We start from the raw sequence: 21,694 nt of genomic DNA, 5'->3' as shown, positions 1-21,694 counted from the left end.
AAAATATATCAAGCAAACAACAACAAAAAAAGAGGAGGAGTGGCAATACTAATCTCAGATAGAATAGACTTTAAAAAAAATTAATCATAAAAGACAAGGAAAGACATTATATAACGATTAAAAGAACAATCCAACATGAGGACATAACCGTAATAAATATCTACGCACCCAATGACAAGGCTCCAAAATACACAACACAAACTCTAACAGCACTGAAAAGAGAAAATGACAGTTCCACAATAATAGTAGGAGACTTCAACACACCACTCTCAGTAAAGGACGGAACATCTAGGAAAAAAAAACCCAAAAAGATACACAAGATCTAAATGCCACAATTAACCAACTTGACCTCACAGACATATAGAACACTTCACCCAACAGCAGCAAAGTATACATTCTTTTCCAACATACATGGAACATTCCCCAGAATAGACCACATCTCAGGCCACAAAGCAGCTCTCAACAAATTCCAAAATACTGAGATAATACAAAACATCTTCTTTGATCACAACACCATAAAAATAGAAATTAACAGCAGGAAGAGCAAGGAAAAAATTCAAATACATGGAAACTAAATAACACCTTGCTTAAAAACTACCAGTTAATAGAAGAAATCAAAGATAGAATCAAAAAATGTCTAGAATCAAATGAGAATGAAAACACATCATACCAAAACCTTTGAGACACAGCAAAGGCACTGCTCAGATGTCAATTTATAGCTATAGATGTACACATCAAAAAAGAAGAAAGGGACAAAATCAAAACATTAGCTATACAACTTGAACAAAAAGAAAGAGAACAGTGAAAGAAACCCACAGCCAACAGAAAAAAAAAAAGGGTCAGAGCAGAAATAAATGAAATAAAGAATAGAAAAACAGTAGAAAGAACCAACAAAACCAAAAGTTGGTTCTTTGAGAGGACCAACGAAATTGACAAACCATTGGCCAAATTGACAGAAAAACAAAACAAGAAGACACAAATAACCCAAATAAAAAACGAAATGAGGACATTACAACAGACCCAAATGAAATAAAAAGGATCATAACAGAAGAGTATGAAAAACTATACTCCAACAAATTTGAAAACCTAGAGGAAATGGACAAATTTCTAGAAACACACTACCTACCTAAACTAACACAAACTGAGGTCGAAAATCTGAACAGACTCATGGCAAGAGAAGAGATTGAAACAGTAATTAAAAAAAAAAAAAAAACACTCCCAATAACAACAACAAAAAAGCCCTGACCCAAATGGCTTCACTGGAGAATTCTACCAAATATTCAGAGAAGAGCTTGTGCCAGTACTACTCAAACAATTTCAGAACATAGAAAAGGCAGGGATACTTCCAAATTTATTCTACGAAGCCAGTGTAACCCTGATACCAAAACCAGGCAAAGAAAGCACAAAAAAAGAAAATTACAGACCAATAGCTCTCATTAATATATTTTTTTTAAAAACCAAACTTGTTGCCATTGAGTCAATTCTGACTCACAGGGACCCTATGAGAGAGCAGAACTGCCCCATAGGGTTTGCAAGGAGCAGCTGGTGGATTCAAACTGTGACTTTTTGGTTAGCAACCAAGCTCTCAACCACTGTGCCACCAGGGCTCCGTCAGGAATACAGATGCGAAAATTCTCAGCAAAATTCTAGCCAATAGAATCCAGCATCATGTTAAAAAAAAATAATACACCCCAACCAAGTGGGATTCATATCAGATATGCAAGGATGGTTCAACATTAGAAAAACATTCAACTTAATCTACCACATGAAAAAAAAAAAAAAACAAGAGAAAAGAATCACATGATCATTTCAATTGACGCATTCGATAAAGTACAACATGGTTACTGCAAATCGTGTATTCGAGCCATGTGCCACAAAGCCAAACTGAGACAGGAGGAGGTAAGCAGCAAGAGGGCTTTATTGAATACCGGTATCCAAAAGACCCATTAACCCATTGCAGACGAGTCGATTCCAACTCATACTGACCCTATAGGACAGAGTAGAACTGCCCCATAGAGTTTCCAAGAGACAAAAAAGAGACAGAAGGGGGAAAATCTCTCCCAAATTCTTTTTGATTCTAAAGAGCTAGTGGGAGGGCTTTATAGGGGGAAGGTCAGGGTTACCTAATGCTTTTAAGCACATAGCCCACAGATGGTCTTATACATCACAAAACAACTACAAGAAGCTCTTTATTAAACTAAAGATATGCATGTCAGACATCTGGACTCTAATCTGTATGTTTGCAACAGGCTGGAAAAAAAAAAACTTACATAAGAATCTCTCGGCTAGCAGAGCTGCTCTGCCAAGACCACTTTGACTGAGATGAGCAAGAAAGAAAGCTGCAGATCAAAAGTGCCAGGCAGGTTTTCTAGCTGCCATCTTGCAGACTGAGGGCTGTTTCTCAAGAGAACAAAGAAGAGAAGAGAGGCCAAGGCCACAGGAGCTGAGAGAGCTCTGCACCCCTCTGGATGAGACTGGTGTAGCTGGTGCAATAAACATGTTTTTAGAGATTACTTAAAGCATCATTGTGGCATTAGTTATGTCAAGCTCTCAATCACCCATTGTGAATAGGAGAAAACATGTTGCAAGGTATTAGGGTGTTTGTTATGTTAAGAGTGGAACAGGCTGCTCAGCCATATCTTGACCAGAACCTGCGCCATTTTCCAAAGACTAGAGATTAATCACAGCTTATACAGTTATACTAAGATAAACTAGAAAATATATTCCCTCTACTTTAATATTAACACACTAGAGAAAATGTACTTTCTCTACTTCAAACACACATTCCTGCTAAAAACTCTCAGTAAAACAGGTATACAAGGAAAATGCCTCAACATAACAGAGGGCATCTATACAAAACCAACAGCCAACAACATTCTTAACAGAAGCTGAAAACATTCCCCTGAGAACAGGAGGAAACCCTAGCGGCATAGTGGTTAAGACCTATGGCTACTAACCAAAAGTTCGGCAGTTCAAATCCACCAGGCCTCCTTGGAAACTGTATGAGGCAGTTCTACTCTGTCCTACAGAGTCGCTATGAGTCCAAATCGACTTGACAGCAATGGTTTGGTTTTTGGATTTTGAGAACAGAAACAAGACAATGATGCTCTCTATCACTACTCCTATTTAACATAGTGGTGGAAGTCCTAGCTAGCGCAGTAGGGCAAGAAAAAGAAACAAAGGACATCCAAATTGGTAAGGTAGAAGTAAAACCGTCCCTGTTTGCAGATGGCATGATACTATATATAGAGAACCCAAAAGACTCCACAAGAAAATTACTGGAACTAAGAAAGATTCAGCAGAGTAGCAGGATACAAGATTGACTTTAAAAACTCAGTTGGATTCCTACACACCAATAAAGAAAATGATGAAAAGGAAATCACCAAATCAATACCATTTATAATAGCCCCTAAAAAAACACTTAGGAATAAATCTAACCGGGGACGTAATGGAGCCCTGTTGGCACAGTAGTTAAGCTTTGGGCTGCTAACCCAAGAAGTCAGCAGTTCAAATCCACCAGCTGCTCCTTGGAAACCCTATGGGGCAGTTATACTCTGTCCTATATGGTCGCTATCAATAGGAAGAGACAGCAATGAGTTTTTGTTGTTGTTAGGGATGGAAAACACCTATACAAAGAAAACTGCAAAACACTACTGCAAGAAACCAAGAAAAACTGCAAAACACTACTGCAAGAAACCAAGAGCCCTCCATAAATGAGAAAACATACCATGCTTATGGATAGGTAGACTCAACATTATGAAAACGTCAATTCTACCCAAATCAATCTACAAATACAATATAATCCCAATCCAAATACCAACAGCATTGTTTAAAGAAATGAAAAAACTAATCATGAACTTCAAACAGAAAGGAAAGATGCCCGGATAAGTAAAGCACTATGGAAGAAAAAGAATCACACAGGAGGACTGGTACTATCTGACCTCAGAACCTGCTATATAGCTACGGTAGTCAAAACAGCCTGGTACTGGTACAATGACAGATACATTGACCAAAGGAACAGAGCCCAGATGTAAATCCATCCACCTGGTCTTCGACGAAAGCCCAAAATCCATTAAGAGGGGAAAAGGCAGTCTTTTTAATAAATAATGCTGGCAAAATTGTATGTTCATCTGCAAAAAAAATGAAACAGGACCCATACCTCACACCGTACTCAAAAACTTATTCAAAATGGATCAAAGACCTAAATATAAAACAAAAACTATAAAGATCTTGGAAGAAAAAATAGGATCAACTCTAGAGGCCCTAATACACTGCATAAATAACTAACCATATGCACATACCAGAATATAAGTTAGCTAACCGGTATCTTCTAAAAATTAAACACTTATGCTCACCAAAAGACTTCACCAAAAGAGTAAAAAGAGAACCGACAGACCGAGAAAAAAAATTTGGCTATGACAAATCCAACAAAGGTCTAATTTCTAAAATCTATAGGAAAATCCAACACTTCTACAATAAAAGACAAATAATCCATTTAAAAAATGGGCAAAGGATATGAACAGACACTTCAAAGAAGACATTCAAGGGGCTAACAGACACATGAGGAAATGCTCGCATCACTAGCCAGTAGAGAAATGCAAATCAAAACGGCACATTTCTGACATTACCGGCAGAAATCAAAACAACAGAAAATAACAAATGTCGGAGAGGCTGCAGGAGACTGGAACTCTTATGCAATGCTGGTGGGAATGCAAAACGGTACAATAATTTTGGAAAATGATATGGAGCTTCCTTAAAAAGCTAGAAATAGAAATACCATATGATTCAGCTATCCCACTCCTAAGAATAGATCCTAGAGAAATAAGAACCATCACATGAATAGGCTTATGCACACCCATGTTCATAGCGGCATTATTCACAATAGCAAAAAGATGAAGACAACCTAAATGCCCATCAACAGATGAATGGGTAAACAAACAATGGAATACTACACTATGATAAAGAACAATGATGAGTCTGTGAAACATCTCACAACATGGATGAATCTGGAGGGCATCATGCTGAGTGAAATAAGTCAATCACACAAGGACAAACACTGTATAAGACCACTATTATAAAAATTCATGAAAAGGTTTACACAGAGAAAGAAACAATCTTTGATGGTTATGAGGGAGGGGAGGGGTGGGGAAGGAAAAACACTAAATAGACAATAGATAAGTGGTAATTTTGCTGAAGGATAAGACAGTCACAATACTAGGGAAGTCAGCACAATTTCACCAAGGCAAGGTCATGGAAGCTCCATAAACACATCCAAACTCCCTGAGGGATGGCATTGTTGGGCTAAGGGCTGTGGGGACCATGGTCTCAGGGAACATCTAGCTCAACTGGCATAACATAGTTTATAAAGAAAAAGTTCTACATCCTACTTTGGTGAGTAGCATCTGGGGTCTTAAAAGCTCATGAGCAGCCATCTAAGATACTCCACTAGTCCCAATCCACCTGGAGCAAGGGAGAATTAAGAAAACCAAAGACACAAGGGAAAGATTAGTCCAAAGGACTAACGGACCGCAACTACCACATCCTCCACCAGACTGAGTCCAGCATAACTAGATGGTGCCTGGCTGCCACCACCAACTGCTCTGACAGGGATCCCAATAGAGGGTCCCGGACAGAGCTGGAGAAAAATGTAGAATAAAATTCTAACTCACACACACACCAAAAAAAAGACCAGACTTACTGGTCTGACAGAGACTGGAGAAACCCCAAGAGTATGGCTCCTGATGTCATTTTAGATGAGTACTGAAGTCACTCTTGAGTTTCACCCTTCAGCCAAAGATAGACAGGCCCATAAACAAAACAAGACTAAATGGGCACACCAGCCCAGGGGCAAGGGCAAGAAGGCAGGAAAGGACAGGGAAGCTGGTAAGTGGGAACTCAAGGTCGAGAAGGGGAGAATGTTGACAGGTCATGGGGTTGGCAACCAATGTCACAAAACAATGTGTATATTACTTGTTTAATGAGAAACTAATTTGCTCTGTAAAACTTCGTCTAAAGGACAATAAAAAAAGAAAAAAATGATAATTGTTTACTAATGCTATCTAATCATTATCACAGACTATTCTCTCACTATTGAAACAGACTTTATTGTGATTAGAAAAAGTAAAATCAAACAAAAACCTCTTATATTTCAGGAATATTGGCTGAGTTCTTGCTGCACTCATTTTATCTGCTACAAGTGAAAAACAAATATCAGACTCTGGCTAATAAAAAAAAAACAAAAATAAACCAAACTCGTAGCCATTGAGCTGATTCCAACTCATAGAACTGCCCCATAGGGTTTCCAAGGAGTGCCTGGTGGGTTTAAACTGCTGACCTTTGGTTAGCAGCCGTAGCTCTTAACCACTAAGCCACCAGGGTTTCCATCTGGCTATTCAAGGGGTAATAAATAGGGCATGAGTCAGTCTTTGACCTTATCATTTTACACCAAAAAACCAAACCAAACCCACTGCCATCGAGTTGATTCCGACTCATAGTGACCCTATAGGACAGAGTAGAGCTCCCGCATAGAGTTTCCAAGGAGTGCCTGGCGGATTCGAACTGCTGACCTTTTGGTTAGCACCCGTAGCACTTAACCACTATGCCACCAGGGTTTCCATGATTGTACACAGAAATGGTAAAAAAAAAAAAAAAATCCAAGGGAATCCAGATATTGCAAAATAGAGACTTGGAAAAGCCTTTTCACTCATCAACAAAGAGTCCCTGCATAGTACCTGTATAATATGGTGCTCCGGATTGGCAAGAGCGAGTCGTAAATGGTCAAGGAGTCGGTGACACAGTTGTCTGCTTCTATCTGGATGGACTCGATGGAGAGACGAACCAGATAGCCCACTAGGGCAACCAGCTTAAACTGGCACATCAGCCTCCCTGAAGTTGCAGAAATCTCCAGAGGGTATCGGAGAGACAGGTGCTCTGCATAGAAGTCCTGAGAGCAGCCTCTGCCTGCGAAGACAGAAGTTTTGTGTGAAAGAATGACTTCTCTAGAAACTTTGATTGAAGAGCAAAGGTGGTCCTATGGGGGACATACGCTGTCTTTGCCGGCCTAGAGTCCACTCGGCCCTCTTCTGGTAGCAGCAACTAAATTTTACCTCCAGGAACTATCTCTGCCCTGCTCTTCTTCCTGTGGTTTGGTCAGTGTGAAGCTCACCCCTACTTCCAGAGCTGACCACACGACCCCGACTTGCCAATTAGAGACACGGAAATTGATTCAGGAATGGGCACGCACCCAACTGGGGACAATGAGGGCCAGCCCCAGGACTTCTATAGGAAATATGAGTGTTATGTTGCTGAGTTTTTTCCCCGCCATGGTTGCTAAACTAACAGACTATAAGCTTGGACCTGTTGGTGGCCATCTTTGCTGCTATATTGGAAGAACACACTTGATATTGAGCCCACCACAGAGGAAAGAAGAGGGGTTCTTCAGATGCAGTGTCCTGATGTTGTTATTTTAGGCACTGGACCCAACTATGCCTGAAGCCACACTACTCCCTCTTTGTCCTCGTCACAAGAGCCAATCAAATTTCTTTTGGGCTTAAGCCAATTTGAGTGTATTTCTGTCACTGCAACTGAAAGAGCACTACCAAATCATGATTTTTAAGGAAAAAAAATCATGATTTTTAAAGAAAGCTACAACTAAAAAGGATACTGCTTTGGGTGGGAGGGTGGGGAAAGTATGAAATCAATTACCAGATCCTATGGTTGAAGAGTAATCTGACCGAAGCCCAGCTGCATTGAAAAAGCACATGGAAAAGAGCCTGTTAGTGCCAGCAAGTCCTTCTGTTAGAATTTTGCTTAGTGAAAAGTATTTTCAGTCCTTCTTTAAAAGCAATCAAACATGTGCAGTGTTTGATTCAAAATAATCCAATGTGGGCAGGGCAAGTTGTTTAGAAATTAGAGATCAAGTACAACAGCCATGAGGTGATAGTTGTTGAATGTGAGTAAAGGGTATATTGGAGCTTATTTTATAATTTTCTCTACTTTTATATATGCTTAAAATCATCCATAATAACAAGTATTAAAAACTTTTCAAGGAAAAGAAACAAACAAATATGGTAATATTTACTTCTACATCTCAAACAGCAAATTTGGTGAATTTTCCACCAGAAATTCTTCATTCATTAATTAACAAATACTTATCAACCACCTACTGTATGATTAACCGAACCAAACCTGCAGCTGTTGAGTAGATTCCGACTCATAGCAACCCTATAGGACAAAGTAGAACTGCCCCATAGGGTTTCCAAGGAGTGCAGGGCAGATTCAAAGTGCAGACCTTTTGGTTAGCAGCCACGCTCTTTAATAGCATATATATAATTTAAATCAAAAGAGGCTATAAAAGCTGCTTAAATTTTGGGTCACACAGTAATTAATTAAGCCAGCTTACTAACAACACAAGTGGTGTGATTTGCAGTATGTCAGGGTTATGCGGCAGGCAGATTACGAGCACTGGGCACCACTGTGTCCTATAGCTGCAGTCCCGTCTTGAAGGAGGAAACAAGATAAACCTCAGTGAGATACTTCCTTCTCCAGGATGCTACAACTGTGTTCTTCAGAGACTTGCTTGAAGAGGCAAAAAGCTCAGATAAATTTAGGGATGGGAATGCTTTAATAAATTTCCATGTGATATATGCTTTAGCCCCAGTTCTATTGTTCAATCACTCTATACAACACTTACCAAATTTCCTTTACAATCATAGCTCCAATGACTTCAGCTAGTCCTATTTCACTGGGATTATGGAAGAGCATGTTTCATTACAGTGTTGACTACAATAACGGCAAGTAGCAAGAATGCTTCAGGAAGGAAGGCTTAACAGAGAATTATCCAACAATCACCATTTAGTACCACAGAGTCCATGTCCACAGCCAGACCCTGCAAACTCCCCACAGAGGTCCGGTTTATAATGCTGGTCTGGATGGAGTCCTTCAAGACAGCCGCCACGCAGTCCTCACAGAAGATATGGCCTTTGGCAGGTGGCATGACAAACACAATCCAAAAGTGAACAAGGAGGCCACCCTTGTTGTTGCTGCTACAGTGAAAAAAAGAAAGATGTCCAGGGATAGCTCTTAGGAAATAGATTTTCACAGGAAAGCAGTGAGCCAACTGCCAGATTCAAGGTCAGGCCAGTGAGTGCATCCTTCAGTTGGACCTAACACCCTTCCTGAGGAAGTCATTGACTCCTCTTAGGGGGTAGGAAAGGAAAACCCTTATGTTGACTATATTCTGGTTATTGTGTGAAGCTCAGATCTGAAACCTTTACTCTAGTTGCATCTCCATGAAGAATATTCTATTTCTACAGATATCAATCAGTGTTCACGGTCATCACAAATAACAACAGTTATTATTTTTGACACCTCACCTGTCCAGGCACTGTGCTACATCTGTTTTATTCCATTTAATCTTAGGAAGCACCAACCAGTTGCTGTCAAGTTGATTCCAACTCATGGTGACACCATGTGTGTCAGAGTAGAACTGTGCTTCAAGGGTTTTCAACGCATGACTTTTCGGAAGTAGCTAGCCAGCCTTTCAGTTAGCAGCCAAGTGTGTTAACCATTTGCACCACTTAGGGCCTCCTCTTTGGAGAGGGTGCTATTGTTCTCATCCCAGTTTTGCAGATGAGGAAACTGAAGCCAAATATAACTCAAAATCACGCAGTTAGTAAGTAGCAAACTCAGGATTCGAGCCAGGTATGTTTTTCAGTCTGATTTCAGAGCCTGAGTTCCTAACCACATAAACACTAATACATTTAATGAAAGAAACATAAGATAGTGTTCTGAAGTAAATAATTTGGGAAATGGAGGCGGAAGGGAAGTAAGCCAGCTGCTTTACTCCAGGACTTTAATATGCCAAAGTAGACTATGAATCTCTGCAGATGTGTGGGAGGGGGAGAATGGCTACAATAAACAGTGTAGAGTTTTCGTAAAAATTATTTGACCTTGAGATCTCTTTTTTCCCCAGCAGATCTCCAGTGATCAGTTTTTCACTGAACATATTTTGTGAAATACTGGCCTGAGCTTTGCTTGCTCCACTTGCAACCCCATCCCATAGGCAGCCACCGTTACAGCCATTTTGCCCAGCGGCACTAACACGGAGTCCAAAATTCCAGCATGGGGATAGGGTAGAGACTTTGGTAAGTGAGAAGCAAAACCTCAGGGTGACAGGGGCAGAGATTTGGGGCACAAATTGTGTTTAGAGGGTATTAACCCACAACCGGAAACCCTGGTAGTATAGTGGTTAAGTGCTACAGGCTGCTAACCAAAGAGTTGGCAGTTCGAATCCACCAGGCACTCCTTGGAAACTCTATGGGGCAATTCTACTCTGTCCTATAGGGTTGCTATAGGGTCGCTATGAGTCAGAATCGACTCAATGGCACTGGGTTTGGTTTTGGGTTTTTTGAACTCACAACTGCCCCCAAGAAGTTGCTTGAGAATGGTGGGATCTCAGCCTTTCCACAGCGTTGAGAGGAATTTACAGCAGTGAACGTAGATATTCCAGAGCAAGAGACATAAATTACCTGATGTCTGCAACGACGGACTGCTTGTAAAATTTGGAGAAGGCAGATGTGGTGTAAACAAGGTTTATCTGGAAAAAAAGAATGGAGGTGTCTGGAGTCTTTCATACTTGGGTCTCACAGTACCGTGCATGCTGTAGGTCCAGGCTCTGACAGCTAGCAAGGAGAAAAGCAAAGATTCAAACAAAAAGGCCTCTAACTCCAAATCCAGACAGTATTCACAGAATTCACACAAATTCCTACTTCCTGCAGCTGTCCTGGGTTCCGTACTTTCCTTCTGCTTTCTGTGAAGAACAACCAGTTACCCCCATTCATTTATTGCTCTTTTTAAAGAACCCTGGGAAGCTTAACTCTTGTATTCTTTCCACTCCAAAGGTTAATTTTCTCCATAATTAGTAGCCCAAACTTCTTTAACCCGTTTTCATAGTATTTGACCCAGCCTTTTTTTTTTTCCTTTCTCTCTCTATAAGCATCCACAGTGACTCTTTATATTCTTAAGGACACATTCCTAAAGTATCCACTAGGGGTCGCGAGGTGCCCATAGGTGGGTCAACCATCCTCCCTCTGAACTCTCCTATCTCTAGGGAAGCAACTTGCGCTCTTAAAACTCCACAATCTGACCTCAAAGGAGAGCTATTTCAATCAACCTACCTTATTTGTCCTCACTTAACATTTCTAGAACAAAGCCCACTCTCAAATCTTCTCTCCCTGTATTCCCCTTCCTATATAACAGCAAAACCACCCACATAATTGCCCAGGAAGAAAAAAAACTTAGAAATAGTGCCACCTAGTGGAAAAAATATGAATGGTGGCCTTCTAATTCAGCATGCAATGCATAACAAGTTACTTAGACCTGCCGAGCCTCCACTGTTTCTTTTGTTTTAGTTTTTAATCTGTAAAGCAGTGGTAAAAATACCTACTTCCAAAAATTTTTAATGAGAAATTAACTTGAGCTGTAAACTTGAAGCCTCTGCCAAGACCCCCTTACCTCTGCTCTGCCATGGTTCCTGTCCCCCCCTCCTGCCCCTTCTTCCCCCACCCTTGCAGCCCACCAAGCCACAGCTTCTAACTTTGGTTTGGCCCCACCATGCTGTGGCCCTAACTGCAGTTTGAATTTGGTGCCAGAATCCCGCCCATGTGCAAACCAGGATTTTGGCACATGGGCGGGACCTGGAGAGCTGTGTCTTCAATCTGTCCTTGGACCTGAACATCACCAACATGATTCAACATCCGGACCTCCAAATGTGGACAAGGGAGGGTTAAGAGTGGAGAGTTCCAGGCACCAAACTCAACCCCCAGATGCCATTGGAAATAAAAAGCTTCCCAACCCCCTCAGACAGGGAGCACATGGTCTTTGGGCTGCTAAGCCCAATGTTGCTCCTTGTTTGCACAAACAATAAATTTCTAATTTCTGTTTCCCTTGCAACTGAAGGTGTGGTGGCTGTCTTATTTCAATTGGCTAATAGGACAGGACAAGAACCTTCATTCAGTTACAAACTTTCACCTAAAGCACAATTTAAAAAAAAATTCATTTAAGCCCCCTGGACAGTTCTGCTAACTCAGAACTGAAGCCACTCCTGAAGTCCACCTTTCAGCCAAAGATTAGACAGGCCTAGAAAACAAACAATAACACAAGTGAGGAAAGTGCTTCTTAGTTCAATATGTATACAAGACCAAATGGGCAACACCTGCCCAAAAGCAAAGACGAGAAGGCAGAAAGGGACAGGAAAACTGGACAAATGGGCATGGGACACCTGGGGTGGAAAGGAAAAGGGGAGACAGAGTACTGACACATTGAGGGGACTGCAATCAGTGTCACAAAACAACCTGTGGATAAATTTTTGAATGAGAAACTAATTTGAACTTTCACCTAAAGCACACACACAAAAAAAATCTATTTGCTTGGGATAATTTGAGGAATACTTGAGAAAATATTAAAGGTGAGTAGTTGAGATACATTAAAAGTAAAATGCTTACAAACATAATACATAGTAGACATTTGGTAAATAATCGCTTCCATGACCACTATTTTGTGTGACTTCTTGCTCTTTCTCTCACAAATGTTCCTTTTTCATAATTCTACTCTGCTGAGTTCTTGTCACTTCATGAAGACCCCCACTGTGTAGGTACCCCTGTCTACCACTGTGGAAACACAATTTGGCATAAACTGTCTAGTTGGTAATATGTACCAAGAGCCATGAATATATATTTTTCTATTTGACCAAGTAATTATACTTTTAGAAAATTACCTGAGGAAGTAATAGGAGATACAACAATTTATGTGGCAGCTTTGTTGTAGCATTATCTATTGCAGCAAAAGTTGGAAATGGCCTAAGCATCCAATAAAAAGAGATGTGCTAATACCTTGTGGCTACTAAAGTTTCTGTTTTTAAAGAATACTTATTTGCATAAAAACATTCAATATGATGTTGGGGGGAAAAGTATTATAAAACTGAATATGCACTAATTCCCCAATTTCCCATGATCCCCTGGGTTGATGTGGCCCAAGCCAAAAAGGAGTTCTTTCGCTGGTGATGAAATTAAAGAAGATTTTAATGTTCCTTTTTATACTTTTCTGAATTTTACATATTTTTACAATAAATACATATTACTTCTATAACGAGAAAGGTAAAAAAAAGTAACAATTCTGCATCTCACTTTGGTGAGTGGCATCTGGGGTCTTAAACGCTAGCAAGCGGCCATCTAAGATGCATCAATTGGTCTCATTCCACCTGGAACAAAGGAGAAGAAAGAACACCAAAGACACAAGGTAATTATGAGCCCAAGAGACTGAAAGGGCCAAATAAACCAGAGACTACATCAGTCTGAGACCAGAAGAACTAGACGGTGCCCGGCTATAACTGATGACTGGCCTGACAGGGAGCACAACAGAGAAACCCTGATGGAGCAGAACAGTGGGATGCAGACCTCAAATTCTCGTAAAATGACCAAATTTAATGGTCTGATTCAGACTAGAAGGACCTCGGAGGTCATGGTCCCTAGGCCTTCTGTTAGCCCAATATAGGAACCATTCCCAAAGCCAACTCTTCAGACAGGGATTGGACTGGACTATAAGACAAAAATGACACTGGTGGAAGTGAGCCTCTTGGCTCAAGTAGATACATAGAACTATGAGGGCAGTTCCTGTCTGGAGGGGAGATGAGAAGGCAGAGGGGGGCAGAAGCTGGCTGAATGGACACAGGGAATACAGGGTGGAGAGAAGGAGTGTGCTATCTCATTACGGGGAGAGCAACCAGGAGTACATAGCAAGGTGCATATAAATTTTTGTATGAGACTGACTTGATTTGTAAACTTTCACTTAAAGCACAATTAAAAAAAAAAAAAAACTAACTCATTTAGAAAGATTAAAAAAAAAAAAAACTGACAAGATTACCAATGTGTCAAAGTTGAAATGAATGCGTACAGATTACAGAATTCTTCAGTAGGCAGGAAATTTCAGAACTAGAAGATATTTTAAAGACTCCTGACCCAATTCCTTTATTTTACAGATAAAAAAAAAACAGCAACAGCAACAGAGAGTAATTTCTTTTTCCTTCAGGCAGGAAAAGAAATTAGCAATTTCTGTCAAATAAGAATTCTGTCTTACAGCAAAGATGAGCCAAACCCCACGCTTCCCTCTGATGGCTTTCATGCACCCAGCCCTCTACTCTCCACACCCTGCTCACCTTGTACCCTTGTGACCCTGCACCCCACCCCACCCTCTCATTCCTCTTCTCTCCCCCCTCCCCCCGCCCCCACCAGTCACCTCACCACTTGCTGCACCGTCCGTGACACTGAAAGAAATTCCCTGGACTCTTTCTGTTGGTGTTCAGGAAGAAACTCAACGTTGGTAATGCGGAACATCCCAACAAAGTAAAAAGCATCTTTGCTTTCTGTCTTACCTGTGAGACAGAGAGAAGGCAATTAGTAGGCTCTGCTGCCTGTGTAGAAGCCCTGGTGGTGTAGTGGTTAAGAGCTATGGCTGCTAACCAACGGGTTGGCAGTTTGAATCCACCAGGCACTCCTTGGAGACCCTATGGGGCAGTTCTACTCTGTCCTGTGCTATAAGGTCACTATGAGTTGGAGTCAACTAAGTGACAACTGATTTGGTATGGGTTTTGCCACCTGCTTGGCAAACTCCTCAAATGGTTTTATTTTAGGCAGCTAAATATTTTACTGGTTCATAGCCTGTGAAGGTCCAACCAAAAACCCACTGCGTCAAGTCGATTCCAACTCATAACGGCCCTACAGAACTGAGTAGAACTGCCCCATAGGGTTTCCAAGACTGTAATCTTTACGGAAGTGGACCGCTACATCTTTCTCCCCCAGAGAGGCTGGTGGGTCTAAACTGCTGACCTTTTGGTTAGCAGCTGAGCACTTTAACCACTGTGCCACCAGGGCTCCTTCAGTGAAGTTCTAGCTGTGGTTAATAGCATCTCTCCATGAGCAGTAAATAACCACATCTCTGACAACATGATTCGTTCTTTTTCTGGCAAATACTTAAGAGCAAGAGTAAAAGGAAAAAGATATATTCCTCTTTGTGTTTATGCGTGAGCTCAGCTGCTAACTGAAAGGTTAACAGTTTGAATTTACCAGTTGCTCCTTGGAAGCCCCATGGGGCAGTTCTACTCTGTCCTACAGGGTCACTATGAGCTGGAACTGACTCGATGGCAGTGGGTTTGGTTGGTTTTGGTTCAGAGGTGCTAAGGAGCCAAGAAGAGCATGTACGATTTTCCTGGATCTAAGTCTGTGAAGGTAAGGAGGTAAGAAATGTATATAAGCAAGTTCTGTGGTAATATGTACCCAAGGAGGGGAGAGGGAAGGGCCCCCAACTGACTTCACTAAGCCCCTGGGGCATTCGTCCCCTACGTGAATTGTGTGGTGATGCCCAGGGCACTGGACCAGCTGTGCAGTGTATGGAGAAGTCATCCTTCCAGTGAGTCACAAAGTGTGGCCTCAGCCCAGTGTCTGGTCACACTGCTCACTGCTCTTCCCAGCGAGCACTGTGGGAGTGACTCGGTGTCAAGCCTGCTGCCCAGGGGCTTTGAGGGCAAAGCTGACAAAGGCACCCCCCTCAAGAATTGCCTTAGAGCATCTGAGAAACGGAATGGCTTCGTGGAGACAAGGCTTTCCTTGCTCCCTTTTCTTTTTGTTTGCAGTGTTTTAGTCCTCTGCAGCACCATCTCCTACAAACGGTTAAAAAAAGTTGAAGGTCCAAGTTCGCCCAGAGGTATCTCAGAAGAAAGGGCTGGTGATCTATTTCCAAAAAATCAGCCACTGAAAACCTTCCGGTGCACGGTTCTACTCTGACGCACATGGAGTCACCATCATTCGGAATCAACTTGCTGGCAACTGTTTTTATTGACGCCATTCCCGGGCTTCCGTGTTCCTTGGATGTTCCTCTCCTATAGCACATGCCCCCCTACAGTATGACTGCCCCTCTTAGAGGTATCCAGGGGAAGTAACATAGTGCCCAACGTAGTGAGTGTATGGTATAGGTTTGAAGCTCAACAGATGTTTGTGGGAAGGAAGGGAGGGAGGAAGGGGGATAGAGGAAGAGACCAGAAAAACAGTTGCCGTCAAGCCTGTTCTGACTCATGGCAACTGCACGTGTGTCAGGGTAGGACTGTGCTCCAGAGGGTTTTCAATGCCTGATCTCTTAGAAGTAGATTGCCAGGCCTTTCTTCTGAGGTACCTCTGGGTAGACTTGAACCATCAACCTTTTTGTTAGCAGTCGAGTCCATTAACCACTTGCACAACCCAGGGACTTAGAGAATATTCTCTTTTAGCACAATGCCCAGCACAAGAAAACGCTAAATAAATGACGGCTTAATTAAAAAGAAGGTACAACCCAGGGTCACTTTAGCACCAAACAGAGAAGTGAGTCATGGCCAGGTGAGGAAGGGGCACAGGATAAGGGACAGGAGGTCTGAGTTCCTGTCCTGGATTTGTCTTTTCAGGCTATATGACCTTGGGCAGATGACCTTATCTCACTAGGCCTCCTGGGTAAAACAGGGCTTGGGCAGGGGAGTGCTTCTTAGCTATGTTTTTAATTTTGGACTCTTTAAAACTTGAATGAAAGCTATGACTTCTCTCTAGAAGCTAGCACACCGTTCTCACAGCAGTCAATGCTCGAGAGTTAGAACAATGGAGGCCAATTTAGCATTGAAGCAGATTACTTTTAGCCAACTCTAGCTCAGTCCAGTAAAAGACCATTCTGTGGTCTCCCTAGCCGGCTGTCCACCTCATTTCTCAAGGCCACCCTCCACACTCAAATCCCCTGTATCAAAACTAACCTCCACAGCTTGTTGGACAATTCTTGCTTGTTCATGCCAGTTTCCCTTTGTTCATCTGGCTCTTTCTCCCTGAAATACCCTTCTCTGATTTTTACACAGCCAAGAAATTACTTCCGCAGAGTAAGGTGACAAAGCTTTATCCATAAATGCTAAGGCAACACGAATGAGTCACTTGAGGTGCAGCAGAGAGTGGATGGGAGATAATTGTTTGTTCTGGGCTGCAGTTGTGTGTGTGTGTATGTGTGTTTGTCTTAATTGCTCATTGACTTACTTGTCTGAGTAGTAGCTGTCCCATGTCTACTGCACAGCCCCCAGAAGGGACACCAGCTGTGTCTAGGTCATTTGAGGGACCAGCTGGGGAAGCCTTCCCTGAGCCTTATTCCTGGGCTGGGAGAATGGCCCTCTTCTGCCATCACAGTGCCTTCCCTCCAGCAAAGAAATCATCTCACGGCCTCTCACCAGCACTGAACTGTGGACTTATTGAAGGTAGGAACCGCACCTTACTCATCTTAGTAGGCCCATTGCCTTACGTTGAGCCAAGCAAACAACAGGTGATCAAGTTGTATATACATGTAAGCGACCTGAAAAGTTCAAGACAAGACTCATTAACTTTGTGCCTGTAAATCTTGTCTCTCTAACTAGATTATAATACCCTTGGGTATATACATAAGAATCTCTGGTGGCACAGCGGTGAAGCACTCAGCCGCTAACGAAAAGGTCAACAGTCCAAGTCCACAGCCAGTCTGAGGAAGAAAGATGTGGTAGTCTTCTTCTATGAAGATGTACAGCCTTGGGAACCCCATGGGGCAGCTCTACTCTGTCCTGTGGTGTCTCTATGAGTCAAAATTGACTCGACAACAAGTTTGAGTTTTGTTTTGTTCTGTTTTTTTTTTTTTTTTTTTTGTGGTGGGGGGAGTTGGGATACTAAATACGTTAACCTGTATTTCCCTCGAACTACAGGCTGGGCATGCAGTTGTAGGTTGACAAACTCTATGGCTACTAAGTTGCATGAGCAAGCGCTCTATATGAAGGAGCTTAGTTATGACTTCTGTCTAAAAAGGTCAAACAGATTGGCAAAACCATAATCCAGTACAGAAAAGTCACATGTATAAAAGGAAACGCAGTGACAACCGAGCTCAGGGAGCCAGAAATGTAAGGTTGCATAGAAATAGGCAGGGGGTGGAATGAGGAAATAAGATGGCTTAGCATCCCATTCATTGTTTAAAGCACTAAATGCAAGACTTCTCTGAGCTAGTGGAAAGCTCCCGACATCCTCCCCACCTCTTCTCATCCCGTCCCCCATGTCCCCATCTTGTTCTTTCCTCTGGGAAGAAAGAAGTGGTGGTAAAAGAAAAAATAGGAAGGACTTTTCTGGGTTTGTTCTCCCTAAACCTCAACTCCAGTTTTGGAGACGGAGTGTCAGTCTGGGAAAGAGGAAAGTCCTGTCAGAAACAGCCAGGGGCAGGTGGGTCCACACCGTTCGTGCTGGACTAACCCCAAAGGGGTGTGACTTTAACTCACTGATGTAGACCCACAGAAGTGTCCAGGCTATGGCTGCCAGGATGAATAAAAACACTGTGAAGAGGATGATTTTGTTTTGGACGTTCCAAAAGGGAGCTTTCTTCCCAGGTGGTGTCTTCTTGAATTTGGCTCTGCTGATGAGTTTTCGTGGTGGTGGTCTCCCTGGCAGCTTCCCTTGGGCACTGACCACCTGAATTGAAATATTTGATATCTTTTAAAAAACAAACAAAAAGAGATGTAATATCAATGAGAAGTAGTCTAGAGTTTAAATACAGCTAATGTAAAGGTTGACAGTTCAAACCCACCCAGAGGTACCACAGAAGAAAAGATTTGGCAATCTGGTTCCCTTAAGATTACAGCCAAGAGACTTTCAATGGAGCAGTTCTACTCTGTAACACATGGGGTCACCATAAGTCGGAATCAACTTGACAGTAATTAACAACAACAAAGTTTAAATGGAACTACCCAGTCAGGAGAATCTTGGTGCTAAAAGGCCTAAATATATCAAATATATATATAAAAATATATACTGTATATACATATATATAAACTCATTGCATCAAGTCAATTTCAACTCATAGCAACCCTGTGTGTGTGTGTGTGTCTATGTATGTATGTACAAAGTCACACAATTAAGATAAGGAAAACCAGTAATTATATGAATACTGGTGAGATGGTCCCAGGTTTGTTCCTCAACTCCCCAGCTCTGCTAAATAGATGCTGTGAAGGAGAGGCCTGAATGCCATGGATTGTGGGTTGGAGGGCCCAAACGTTAGGAGGTTAGGGTCCTATGAGGGTTGCTTCCCACACACACACCTGTGAGAATGGGTGTTGGTTTCAAATGTTTCAGGGAGAACGTGTATTGATTTCTCCTACAATCAATTCTTTCTGGGCTGAGGCAGGATTAAAACTATGAGAATAAGCAATTTCTGAATTATGGCTTCATGACTGGATGGTGGGAAGAAAAAGCTAAGTGTGACTGATGCCGCCTGCTCTGTACCGGGCTGTAGGGCAGGAAACAAACACTTCCTTTCACCATTGCCTACGTGAGCATGGTTCTGAGTCAGCCATTGAACGGATAGGTGACTCAATTTTGCAGTCAGAAATGAAAACAAATTCCGTTAGAAATAAAATGAAAGAAAAAATAGCCAATTATTGGTTTAAATGTACAGTTGTGCAAAGTGCTTTGTGCAAGAGGAAAATATATTATTGATCCATTTCACTTCTCTTTTTTCTCTTTCACACCCTGTCATTGGATGCTGGGAATTCTTTAATAATGTATGCGACAGTTTAACCTCTTTGAAGGAGAGATTTCTACACGTCAGGGTAAATAAGTTCCAGTGATAAAATAACTTTTAAACACGCATTCTTTAAAGGCAGCAACCTGGCACATCGATTCCAAAGAAACCGTCTCTGTTTTACACGGTGGGAAGCGTTCTCTCGTTCTCACTCTCCCTGGCTCTCGCCTTCAAGGGTTCATGTCTTCCAGTCATTAATCCTACCAATTCATGGGGTACTATGTGGCCAAGTACACTGTGAATTATTCACGGCTCCCTCATTCTTTCCGCCAAACGCCTTAACAACCCCTCCAGTAAAATGTCGCGACATCCATCCTGGGGAGACTGAGCAAGGCCAGGCCTCATCTAATGTGGGGTCTTTTTCTAAAGAGAAAAAACATCCCATCGCAGGACAAGGCATTGGCCTATGGTGGCCAGCTGACTTTCAGAAATTCCCCCAAAGAATAAAAGAAGGAAGCCCACAGAAATGACAGTATACGTGGAGTTGACAAGGCCACCGCTGGGTCTTTAAATGCAGGAAAACGTTATAGGCAGTCTCAGTTAGCACTGATTAAATTTTAAAATGGAATTTGTACAAAGATCAGTACAATTTCCCTCGGGTTTCCAAAAAAACTGCAAGTCAATTGCATAGTACAGCACTTTAAAACAAGCTCACATTTGTAAAACCCATTAAGTGCCATAAAAAGATAGTCATTTGTCATTGTTCTGTTTATCTTTATGAAGTCATACGGTCTCATTTTACTAAGAGTCAACAATAAAATAGCATTCCAGTAAGAGAGGCTTCCCACACGGCACTTACATTCACTTCAGCAGGCTTGGATGAAGCGTTGCTGTTTTCTTTGTCCATTAAGTAGGTGTTCCGCGTGTGAATATACAAGAGATGTCTCCAAACTGGCGTTCACCCTTCTATGTTTTCACTTGAGGAGAACTGGTAGCCACATTCAAGCTACCTTTCAGAAGAATGGAGTCAATTTACCTTCACCAGATCCAGTTCAGAAACTGAAGCTGCCTAGTTGTTATGTAGTAAACATTAAAGGGATCTAGCACTCAGCTTTGCATCCTAAACTAAGGGTTCCTTTAATGAAACTCTAATACAAGTCAAGGCCTCTCAGAGCCCAGCTTCAAGGCAGTCCAAAAACCCAAAATATTTACAAGTAATTAAAAGTTTTCCCTGAATCTTCCAAAGTATATTAAACAAAAAAAACCCAAGCGCATTTCTGTCAAGTCAATTCTGACTACTCAAAGCAACCCTATAGGACAGAGTAGAACTGCCCCATATGGTTTCCGAGGAGCATCTGGGGGATTCGAACTGCTGACTTTTTGGTTAGCAGCTATAGCTCTTAACCACTACGCCACCAGGGTTTCCAAAGTATATTAAGAGACCTAATTAAAAACCCTTAGTGCCATTTCTGAAAAGCTCCATTGCCCTGTTTCTCTCGTTCCATACCTTAGGCCTGCTCCAGAAGACTCTCCACCTTATGCTTTGAAAGCCCCTCGCCAAAGGATTTCTCCTTTATCCTCTGCCTGCTTCTTCCAGCCACCTGCCATCTTGGTAAATCTGGGCCTTCCTGGCGTAACTTCTCCACCCCTTCCCCGCCCGTCTTCGTCAGTCTGCATTACAGCCTAGGATGGAAAGAGGAGGGTCATCCCAGCGGCACTGGCAGAATTTTCCTTAGCAGACGGGGGATGGAGAAAGCTGGGCCTGCTCACACATTAGCAGCCCTTGTCCCTGTGGTACAGCCCACTTCCTTGTGGGTGCCAGGAAAGCATTTTGCTGGATTTGTAAAGGCAAACACTGCTGCTGAAGTCAGCAAGGGTGAAAAGCGGGAGCAGACAACAGGGGCTAAACTACTTGTACAGAATTTAAGAACAATCATAACACCAACTAAAAGTTGCTTTCTTATTGTCTCCATAGACTGGCAATTCTAAACAATATCAGTGATAGCATACTCCTCCCTGAAAAAAAAAAACTTTGCTATATATAAGTTCTAAGCAATTACTGTAATTAGCACTGATTTATATATATATACACATACACATATATCAGGGGAAA

At 42.0% G+C, this 21,694-nt stretch overlaps 1 protein-coding gene across 1 annotated transcript in view; it reads right to left on the bottom strand.

The window, feature by feature from the left end:
- TMPRSS7 (transmembrane serine protease 7) overlaps positions 1 to 20,488 on the bottom strand; it is a 56,678-nt gene extending 36,190 nt beyond the window's left edge. The window contains exons 1-7 of the mRNA XM_064292231.1: positions 20,441 to 20,488; positions 18,344 to 18,554; positions 14,298 to 14,428; positions 10,530 to 10,597; positions 8,851 to 9,044; positions 7,705 to 7,743; positions 6,732 to 6,960 (exon numbers count right to left, since the gene is read on the bottom strand). Coding sequence (XP_064148301.1) covers positions 6,732 to 6,960; positions 7,705 to 7,743; positions 8,851 to 9,044; positions 10,530 to 10,597; positions 14,298 to 14,428; positions 18,344 to 18,554; positions 20,441 to 20,488 — 920 coding nt within the window. The remainder of the gene's footprint in view (positions 1 to 6,731; positions 6,961 to 7,704; positions 7,744 to 8,850; positions 9,045 to 10,529; positions 10,598 to 14,297; positions 14,429 to 18,343; positions 18,555 to 20,440) is intronic.
- Between the last annotated feature and the right edge of the window lie 1,206 nt (positions 20,489 to 21,694).

Source organism: Loxodonta africana, chromosome 1 (assembly GCF_030014295.1).
Source record: "Loxodonta africana isolate mLoxAfr1 chromosome 1, mLoxAfr1.hap2, whole genome shotgun sequence".
In the NCBI taxonomy this organism is placed as follows: Eukaryota; Metazoa; Chordata; class Mammalia; order Proboscidea; family Elephantidae; genus Loxodonta; species Loxodonta africana.
The sequence above is the reverse complement of the archived record's forward strand: the minus strand, read 5'-3'. Positions and strand labels throughout refer to the sequence as shown.